Consider the following 10,953-nt stretch of genomic DNA (forward strand, 5'->3'; position numbering starts at 1 on the left):
TGATTCTTCTTCACCATGTTGAAAAATAAATAGATAACATGCATATTCTAAACCTTTATTTTCATGCAACCCATAATAATTTTCATGTATTGATCATTCTTTCCAGCTTGTACTCGAGAACTATAAATCATACTTTGTCCCATATAAAAAAAAAAGCCATCTATACAACCTTCTTGAATTGAGTACCAAGATTTTGTATTCCCAATGCTTAGTTTTGAACAGAGAGAGCCAGAATATAATATGTATAAATATAGATTTTTTTCTTTAAGAAAAGCAAAAATTTCAATCTAGAAAAAAAAAGGGTCTTGATGTTTTCCATTGACATGTTATTTTTGTAGGTTAATATTAGTCCTAACGACCACAACCGACACCAACTTCTTAGATGGTTTTGGTGAACTCAATTCAACTAAATTGATGGACCTTTTGCTAGCCCTACATTCAAGCCAACCACTAATTACAAACCCCAACCACAATCTTAGGATTTGTTCGATTGTTGAAACTTGAAACATGTTATTTTTGGCTTTGACAAGTGGGGACACACATAACACTTGTGCTACTACAATGTGACACTTTTCTTACTTTTTTTAGTCTTGAAAAAGATGTTTATAGGAAGACCCATTTATGTGTGAAAGATTATTCTTAGGACAACACTCAAATTTTCCCATATTATTATTATTATTATTATTTTCAATTAGATCTCATCAATTAATTAATAGGGACACAACATAAAATTCAATGCATAGCTCTACTACTCCTTGTACATTAACTATATATGTTTTGATAAAGCTTCCTCCAATAAAAGTGAAGCATAACTTTTACCAAAACATATTATGATATAAAAGGTAAGTAGTTAATCCTCCCATTACTTCTACTCCAATTGGTATATGGTATTCAAAACTAGTGGTTGGTTTTAGTTATTTCCTTGATTGGTGGGAGTGAAAAATATCACAATAGCCTCAAGGATAAGAACTATAGTCTATTTAGTAATGAAAAAACCAATACCAATTACATGCCTTTCGAAATTTTATATTATTATTTAAAAAAAAATACAATTTATAGATTCCAACCAAATTATAACAAATATGTATTAAATATATATAAAATAGAGATACAGGAGAAATAAATCATTTGGTAAAATGATATATTTTTTTTGGTAAAATGACATTCGAGATAGTGTTAAGTATTTTATCTTTGACGGAATATTGAATGTATTAAATAAAAAATTTTATATTATTTTGAGTCGTTATATTTTAAGTTAATTTTATTATATTTCGAGGTCTAATAAATTTAAAATATTTTTGTCATGAATCTTTATTTATGAGATCATCAACTTAAAAAATATGTAGATATATAACATGTATCAATCTTTATAAAGTTAGGATTTAGAAATATATTTTCTAAACACAAAAAATGGATTAAAAACCAACATATATGAAATGAAAAAAGTTCAAAATTTTAATGTAAATGTGAATAAGGTGATATATTTCTTATTATATAAATAGTATCATTTGATTACTGCAAAAAAAAAAAAAAAAAAATAGTATCATTTGGAAAAAAAATTGGTGGGTAAGAAAGATAGAGAAAGAGGATAAAGAAGACCAACTGTAAAAGGCGGAAAGTAGAGGAGAGTGAGTGAACACCCTTTTTATCGTACGACGCGTGACATCCGATCCCAATCTCTCTCTCTGTCATCCAACGGACTTCGCGTGTATCTGAAAGAAACCCACTCTCTCTCTATCTCTCTCTCTGCTTAAAGGGACGAAGACACAGAGGAGAGAGAGAGAAGAGAGAGGAAGATGATTATTCTGTGATGGAAAGGTATTCGCTCTCAGAAGCAACCAGAACCTATTCTTATCAACTTAAAAAGCGATCAATGTCGCTTCTTTAATCTCTCGTTTTCACTTCTTTTCTTTTGTATTATTTTGATTTGATCCGCCCTGCATTTCGCTTTCTTTGTTTCTCCTCTGCATTTTCCCGAGAAAATTTTCTTATGAAATTGCAGGAGGCTACATTTTCTATGCAAGCATCGTGTTTCTTCTTAATTTGTCTTTTGAAAAACAAAAACAAAAAAATATTGAGTGTGGATTGACATGATACCTGTTGGATATTCAAATTCTATGATGAGGTATTTGTAGACTTTTTCTTTTTTACTTGATTGGATGAATCTGTTACTATTTTCTCGGTAGGAAATGGCTCGTCGGTTTTGAATTTGAAATTGTCGAATCTGTAAAGGCAGATTCTTTAGTTTCTAGGAAGGAGCTAATGAATATGTAAGGTTTACAGAGTGAAACTTCTTTTCCGGTAGAAAAAATCATATATTTTTTTGGTAAGATTGGTTCCCGTAATCAAATTGTTCGATTCATTTTGTAATCTTTAACTCTTGTTACTCTGCGTTAATTTGATTATTGAGCCACATTTTTTTTGCAGGATTTGCAGAAATTCAAAAAGTTGACAGGTTTTTCGATTGTTTGATTTTGTTTTATGCTTCTACAGTCGTGAATTAGTCGAAATATCAGGTTGGCCTATGAATTATATGTGTTATTTTTTCTTTATATTATGAAATTTTATTTCGATGCTTAGATTTTCATTATGTGGTATGTATTTTTTGTGTTACAGATTAATCGTTAAGAATGAGTTGGAACCCAAACATGGAAGTTCATTACGTTAACAGTAGTTATCCTTATAATTCAGCCGGTAGCTTTATGGAGTATTTTGAAGGCCTTACCTATGAACATGTGAATTTTATTTTTTCTGGTACTTCACATGCTCAGGTACTTTCTTATGAAATGTCTGTGAATTTTCTTTTGTGAGATACGGTGAACCTAGCCTTAAAATAAGGCCCTTAATCGATTCGAAATAGGCAATTCGGAATGCTGTTCTTGTTTATGCTACATACATTTGTAGAGAGACAGTAGTTTATTTTGTGTAAATGATAAGGATTGGATTTCTTGAGGTTTGATGTAAATTATAATTATATGTAACATTCTATTTTGTTGTATCATTAAAGCTTGAGGTGTTTGTCCACATTATGCATGTCCTATTTTTCTCAAATCACTTTTCTTGTTATTTGAAAATTAAATACTTGAGCTTAATTTCTGTAGGAGAGTATCTACCCTACTCCAAGTACTAGTTTTTACAAGTTTGGGTTATCTGAACCTGGGAGCGGTTTCTATTATGATGTTGGCAATGCTTATGAGGTTCATGATTATGACCATAGAAATGATGAGTATAGGAGGCCCTCAGAGAACTCTTCAACAGTGACCAATGAACGCACTGCAGCAGCAAATTCTGGGTGGGAAGGAAATGCCAATGTTAATAGACGTGACAATCCTGTAGAATGTGAGTTATTAGCTCTTATTGTTATTTTTTCAAATTGGTTTTCAAGTTTGTACTAGTTCTTTATCTTCTGGGCCCTGGTGCAAGTGTTTTTAGGTTTCTTGGCAGTTTTAATTGACAAAATAAGAAACAGGACCAGAAAGATGTAGTACTTTCAAATAGCATCTTTATAGAATAGGAAAACTGGTTATTGTGTTAAATATTAGCATTTTATAACAGGCTCGAATGGGAGAGAGAGAAGTCAGTATTCGTTTTATCTGTAGAGCTTTGGATTTATTTGTAGTTTTTATATTGTGTAACCTGATGATCGTGTCATGTGCTATTATTATGTCCAGCATCTCCACTGTCTTCAATTTGTTTTCCTATCTACCATAAATTGGAAATATGAACTACTAGTCATTTGATTTTAAGATTTTGTTATACTTTTCAGGTCCACGGAGACATCCCGGTTCTCATGATTATCAGGTGTGTTCATCGTTGTCTAACAATCACACATTGACAATTTTTATTTTTTTATTTTTCTATTGAAATATGCTCAGCAAAATTCCACATTTAATATCTCTCTATATAGTTGTTTTCATACTCTTCATTTACTATAACAATGTTGTGAAGGCTGTACTTGATGAATTCAAGCATGTTCTGTCGAAAATTATGCAGGTTGTTTGGCAAGATAACATTGATCCTGATAACATGACTTACGAGGTTAGAGTTTTAAAAGAGCTGCTATGTGCCCTTCCCCTTGATTCATGCATGAAAGCAATGAAATTTTTGTGTGTTTTCTTCTTTCTTCCGATTATGGAAAGTTGATGATATTCCATTAGATTCTTGTCTTTTGAAAGGATGAAATTTTTTAACATTCGAGTTTCTTGTCTTAGAAGTTAATTGATTGCTGGTAGAAAACTTAAGATTTTCAATGTGTTTTAAATGCTGGGTTGAATATTTTATTTTACATAAGTTGGTCATAAAATCTCTTTTTGAGATTGTCGGAAGGAAAAAATTCAGTCAGATCATATTTTTAGATGGTTTCTGACCTTGTGAGATCACCTATATTCCACTACACGCTCTGAAAGTTTAAGCAACTTTTGGAGTTGCAGAGTGTATTCCAGTAAACACCAACACACACTCTTCACAATCACACCAGTTTATTACAAATCACAAGAAACTGTTTTTGAGAGAAGAATGTGTGTTGGTATTGAAAGTGATTCCTCTACACCTACAGAAGTGGTTAAACATTGGAGTGTGAATATGTCCATTTGGTTAATTGCTAGTAACCTGCTTTATTTGTGTTTTCCTCCCACCATTTTTTATTGTTTATCTAAAGAATTATTCGTGATTTATCATTTCATGTTCAGGAATTACTTGAGTTAGGTGAGGCAGTCGGAACTCAAAATCGAGGTCTTTCACAAGAACAAATTGCTTTACTTCCAGTCTCAAAATACAAATGTAGCTTTTTCACGAGAAAGAAATCACGAGACGAGAGGTAAACATTTGAACTTATGAATTGAAACCAACAAACCGTACAAGAAATTATGATGTTTGTGCCTTGCAATTTATACTTCCTTTTGCTCTTGGGGAATGCTTTATGTCATCACTTATATAGGATAAAACTCAGAAAATTGTTACTGAGAACAAAACAAAGCAAGCAATATTGTGAGATTCCACTAGAAGTTTGGATGGGAGCCTTTTGTTATATTGCTTGGCTGGAGCTTGTTTGAGATCATAAATTCATATTTGAAAAAATAATAAAAATAATTGTTCTTTCATAACATTTAATCCTGTTTATTTTGAATGGATGTAGGTGTGTGATTTGTCAGATGGAATATAAACGAAATGATCGACGGATGACTCTACCATGCAAGCACGTCTACCATGCTGGTTGCGGCACCAGATGGCTAAGCATTAACAAGGTAAAAACTGTTTATCTTTTAGGTAAAAACACATTGGTAACAACTAGTTTAGTTTCAACCCAAATTTTTCTGACAACGTCTACATGGGATTTTTTTTAGGCTTGCCCCATTTGTTACAAAGAGGTGTTTGGTGATGGATCAAAACGCTAGAAGATATAAACAAGAGATCGTTTGTTTCTCTGTTCCTTAACTTTGGGTATCTTTCTTCAATATACCAACGATGTTTGCTTAAGCTTTCCATTTTTTTTTTCTCTCAATTTTTTCTTTTGGGCTTTTAGTTTTCCACTTCCATTAGAAGCATTGTATTAGCTTTTATAATAAATACGAAATTGCTGAGTCACAGGTAGGAGTATGCTTTCTGTTTACATGGTGAACCCATAGTCCATCTTATTTCTGTTTTCCTTTTCTTAAAAAGAAAAAAAAAAGCTTGTACAGCTCTGACTGTTAAAAAGAATTGTGGAGTTTTTGTTTGTTTTTTCATTGTTTTGGTTGTGGAACATTGTTATAGATGTTTTTATCTTTGAGATGCAATGTTTTTTTTTACTATGCTTTTGAAATGAGCTATGCATCAAGAGTAGCTAGCCAATAGGAAAGGATCATCCTTGATTTTGGTATAAGAGAAAGAGAAATATGTGATATTTTGCAGATATGACAATTTTCATTTCTGTGTTTCATTTATGCACAATACAGGTGTTGTTTTAATATATATTTTGAAATTCCGTTTTTAGTAATTACCAAATTAATTAAACTAAATAAATTAATTAAAGTGGGGAATGGTAATTAACTGTTTACACAGATTACAGTTCTGTCGGGACAGAAACCAAACTTGTCACGACAGAAACTGAACACAATAAAAAGACAGTGCAAAACAATAAAGAACACAGCGAATTTTTACAAGGTTCAGAAATCCTTTCGGATAACCTAATCATTGGGGCCACGCCCAGAGAATAAAACCAATTAATAAAGAATCACAAGTACAAAAACATTGACTTAAACAAAACAAGACTCCCTCTTGAGATTTGCCGCAACTTGTTGTACTTCTCTTCACTAATCTGATCTTGATTGAAACGCTCAACCACTTGAACTCCCTTCAATGGTCAGCGAGTGCTTGCATCCTCTCGACGTAAGACTTGTAAAAATCTTCTCCCGAAGACTACAAACGCTGTGTTCAAATTACAATGTGTATTCACTCATGAACATGGTATAAGCTCATCACTTAAAAACTAAACACTCATAATTCAACAAGATCACATGAATACTTATGATCTTGAATACAAAGAAGAACTCTCAAATATTACAATAAAACTCACGAATAATGCACCAAAGAGTTCATCTTTCTCACTGCCTTTAGAGCCCTATTTATAGAGTCTTTTTCATGCTCACAAAGACAGAGAAAGAGTTCTTCTAATAAAGGCAAGAATCACAGTAGTTAATCTTGATTGATGAAGAGCTGCCTTATTTAGAAGATGCTGATCCGACAGATTCGATATCGGTGGGGACAACTCAGACCTGTGTTGGATCAAAACAAGCTCAAAAAGGAAACAATAATTAATGATATTAAAAACTAGTTTCCTGATTGCAATCCTTGAGCTGCACGAAAATATGACAGCAAATAAACCACAAAATAACTTTGGGTAAGTACCAAATAACCTTTGTTTCCTTTATAAAAAAAAAGAGGCAATATATGCTAAATAAGGAAGCATTTTATTGACCAGAAATCACACAAAAGGAAAGAGAGATTCCGAAAAATGGAATAAAGGAAACCAAATATTTTCCAATCAAATCCGAAAAATATAAGAAAGGGAAACAACTATTTCCGAAAATTATAATAAAAGGAAACAATTAAATCAACCATTTTCTCTTTTAAGAAAAAAAGATATTTCTATAAAAATGCCAATTATAGGATTTACAATCTCCCCCTTTGGCAATTTTATAGACAAGGAATATCTATTTTTAAAAGATCCCTGCAAAACACAAGTAAGTGCTTAAAACCATAAGAGTCACAAAATAAACAAAAATGACTCCCCCTGCGAAAGATAACCAAAGCACAGTTAATCGAAGAACAATATGAAACAGCAGGGCAACATAATCAAAGTGCTAAAAATAGAGTCACTCTCTCCCCCTCATTGTCTGAAAAAATGCCAAAGAAACATAGAAACCAAAAAGAAATGAAACCAAAAGAAAGACACATGAAGTGTTCTTTTACAACTAACAATAGTAAAATAGATCAAAGAAACTGAGATTATCATGGGACAGGAGAGCTGGATGCATGGAGAGTGGTCAATGAAGCAAGAATTTGGCGCTGAGTTTCCTCCATGAGAGAGAACCGGACAGAAAGACTTGTGATTCCTGTCTGGACAGCACCAAGATCAGTCGGGACAGCAGGAGTGTCAGTAACAACATTGCCAGAAGCAGGACTAGCCAGATTAATTCCTTTGACTTTTCGAGCGGTGGACGGAGCATGATCATCTTTGACAGTATAGGTGGGACCAACCAAAGGAGAAGTCAAGGTCTCATGGGACTTCTTCAAAGGACGTTGAGAGTCCAAAAGTTTGTAAATGACTTGAGGAAACATCAAGTGTTGCCCCTTACGTTTGGCACCACTTAGAGACATGATTTGGTCAAAAATAACAGCTCCAAGATCTATGGCGACTCTAGTACCAATTTTGAACAACAGGAAGGCCATATCTTGAGTGATGGTGGAGGAATGTGTGGTAGGCATCCAATTAAACATAGCAAACTTGAAAAGAGCACCATAGAAATGAGTGAGATCGGTGACACGAAGAGAGGTGCTTGGTTCCCACACCATAGCCTGACCAACCAGTTCAGAAAAAACTTGATCCTTTGCAAACTCAATAGAATCATCAATCTCCACAGGGACGAGATTGAGAGCCTTAGTAATTTCGGACGGGCTAAAATTATACCAATGACCCCTAACATAAACTTTATGAAACATGAAAGAAGATTGGTCTAATAATTCATCATTCAAATTTGCATACAATTCTTTAACAACCCGAGGCACAAACCCATCAAACCCAGACAAGGATCGCAACCAACCTCTTTCCTCTAAAGTAAGCAATACCCCAAAAACACGATGAGGAGCAAAAAGAAAATTTCGCTCACTAATAAAATGGCGATGGTCATAGAATTGCATGTTCTTCTCATTATCATTAAAACAGAATGTAATAGAGTGAGCTTTGAAAGAACCTGAGGTACGGGCAGGAGCACCTTTTTGCTTAACAAGTTTGGACGACAATTCAGGAAAAGCCAAAGGAGTGGTGCCTTTTGGGTCCGATGCAACTGGAGAGGCTTCAGATGGGTCTTCTTCAGAGTCAGTCTCCTCAGCCAAATTATCAAGAGGTACTTCAGGATTGGGCTCGGTCAAAGAAGGATCCAACTCAGGCTGAGAGTCTTCCGTCTCGGGAGAGACATCCTCCGATGAGGTGCATGGGGGAGGATTGATTTTGGCCTTTAATTTAAAACGAGATAAAGGAGATGAATCAGAGATGGAACTGGTACCTTTAGATTTAGTCACTTTGGCCTTTTTCCCTTTCTTCGACCCAACAACTTTGGACTTACATTTGCCCTTTGCCTTGGGTGTCAACACATCAGGAGATAGTGAGGATTCAGAGTCATGATCAGATGGAGCAGACACATCTTCAGTAGAAATTGATTTGGACTGACTAATTGCCAAGGCCGGTTTGACTTTTATTTGATCTTTGGGAGAGGCGAGTGAAACCGCCGAGGCAGGAATTTGCTCAGCATCCAAATTCGGGAACGTAACTCCTTTGCTAGAAGCACCAAGAATAGATGAACTGATAGGACCCGAAAGAGCAAGAACCTTCTTTCTTGCTGTGGTTTTAGAACGACGGCCTGGAGTAGGAGAGACAGCAGGAATTGATGCTGGGACCGAAGGAGTGGCAGTGGGAACAGATACAGGAAGTGTCTCCTGCTGAGATTTCACGGACTTGGAAGAGGAACCACGGCCTTGAGTCTTCATGGCTGCTAAGAAAGAAACAAGTGAAACACACAAAGAAAGAAACCCTAAACACTTCGGTTATATGTGAGAGATTTAACAAGAAAACACTGATCATAAAACAACCAAAGGGACTCCGAATATATAAAGTATTCGAAACACAAATGAGGCAAGTTCAAGATTGGGTAACCAAAAATGGGTAACCGGATTTTTAGTGATAAATGCCAAAATATCTCCCTTTTTAAAACAAATTCTGTCACACCTCAAAATTGGAAACTTTTGAATATTTTTAGAATATATTGAGATAAAACAAATAAATTGCATAAATTAATTTTTCAAACCCCTTTTTTTTAAGTACACGGTAGATAACAGATTTTATTTTTCAAAATTTTTATTATTTTTTAATACAAAATTGCCGAAAATAAAGTGTAAATTGCCATACCATATGTGTCCATATAAATCCCAAGTCCTGTTCAGAAGAAACAAGATAACCATATTTTTCACAAATTAGAGAAATGAGTTATACTTCAAATACTAAGAGACCATAATTCGAAAAACATACCACACACAAAACATATTTGAGTCAATTCATTATATGTATGAGTCTTACAGCCATCTTACACAGTCTAGAACAGACATATGTGTGTGCAAGTGTAAGCAATTTGGCGTTTCTTTTTGGCCTTTTAAAGCTAGGGTCATTGCCCATATTTGGCGATTTTTAGCCTTTTTCCAATTTGTAACCATAATGGAGGCTATAACTCTTATACTGATGGTAGCCCTTTACGCTGGTAGAGTATCCTCCAATATAATTGCTAATTACCTGGTACCAACTTACTCAGTGTCGGCTTTCACACATCAGTATAGGTAGCACTTTTCCAAAATGGAGCTTGAAAAAGAAACTGGATTAGGAATGCTCATACAAATATAATGATTTGATCAAATATAAATTTGATGATCTATAATTTTTCAAATATGGTTTTTTATTCCAACAAAGTATAGGACTTATAACAATCATTCTCTAAAATAAAAAAAAAAATATGCTCATCAAATTTCTTCCAATCAGGACGAAAGATTTACAAAAACATATATGCAAGGCAAGATAATCAATTTATTGGAAATTTCAAATAAAACAAACCCCCAAGTACTTCCTGAGGGAATCAAATCTGACCGTGTCTAAGGCTTTAGTAAAGATATCTGCAATTTGTTTGTTAGTCTCAACATATTCTAAAATCAATGTTTTGTGTTCAACAAGTTCCCTAATAAAATGATGACGAATGTCAATATGTTTGGTGCGAGAGTGCTGAACAGGATTTTTGGAGATATTAATAGCACTTGTATTATCACAAAAAATGGTTAAAGTTTTAACATCAAACCCATAGTCTGCCAACATTTGTTTCATCCACAAAAGTTGAGTACAACAGCTTCCAGCAGCAATGTACTCAGCTTCGGCTGTTGACAAGGAGATGGAGTTTTGTTTTTTACTATGCCAGGAGACCAAATTGTTTCCTAAGTAAAAACAACCACCACTTGTGCTTTTTCGATCATCAGTGTTTTCTGCCCAATCTGCATCACTATAACATACAAGGTTAGAATTTGTTTCTTTGGAGTACCAAATGCCTAAATCAAGAGTATTATTGATGTAACGAATAATTCTTTTTACAGCAGTCACATGAGACTCCATGGGGTTCCCTTGGAAGCGAGCACACACTCCGACACTATAACTTATGTCAGGGC

General features: G+C 34.2%; 1 protein-coding gene across 4 annotated transcripts; it reads left to right on the forward strand.

The window, feature by feature from the left end:
- Positions 1-1,672: 1,672 nt before the first annotated feature.
- Positions 1,673-5,769, forward strand: LOC133790405 (E3 ubiquitin-protein ligase BIG BROTHER-like). 4 transcript variants are annotated; one of them, XM_062228033.1, is made up of 9 exons: positions 1,673-1,818; positions 2,428-2,516; positions 2,617-2,771; positions 3,102-3,339; positions 3,767-3,801; positions 3,994-4,038; positions 4,689-4,816; positions 5,135-5,243; positions 5,343-5,769. In XM_062228033.1, exons 3-9 carry the CDS (start codon positions 2,631-2,633, stop codon positions 5,391-5,393), a joined length of 747 nt encoding a protein of 248 aa, XP_062084017.1. In that variant the 5' UTR covers positions 1,673-1,818; positions 2,428-2,516; positions 2,617-2,630; the 3' UTR covers positions 5,394-5,769. The 4 variants fall into 4 exon arrangements, with proteins under 4 accessions (XP_062084017.1, XP_062084020.1, XP_062084018.1 ...); XM_062228034.1 differs by lacking the exon at positions 1,673-1,818 and adding an exon at positions 1,846-2,125; XM_062228035.1 differs by lacking the exon at positions 1,673-1,818 and adding an exon at positions 2,148-2,326.
- The last annotated feature ends 5,184 nt before the right edge of the window (positions 5,770-10,953 follow it).

This window comes from Humulus lupulus, chromosome 7, assembly GCF_963169125.1.
Source record: "Humulus lupulus chromosome 7, drHumLupu1.1, whole genome shotgun sequence".
NCBI classification, from domain to species: domain Eukaryota; kingdom Viridiplantae; phylum Streptophyta; class Magnoliopsida; order Rosales; family Cannabaceae; genus Humulus; species Humulus lupulus.

Bases quoted from the DNA above. Each gene is read 5' to 3' on its own strand.
- LOC133790405 (XM_062228033.1), top strand. From the start codon at position 2,631: ATGAGTTGGAACCCAAACATGGAAGTTCATTACGTTAACAGTAGTTAT. The intron at 4,817-5,134 runs GTAAACATTTGA...GAATGGATGTAG, and splicing joins AAGAAATCACGAGACGAGAG to GTGTGTGATTTGTCAGATGG. The intron at 5,244-5,342 runs GTAAAAACTGTT...GATTTTTTTTAG, and splicing joins GATGGCTAAGCATTAACAAG to GCTTGCCCCATTTGTTACAA.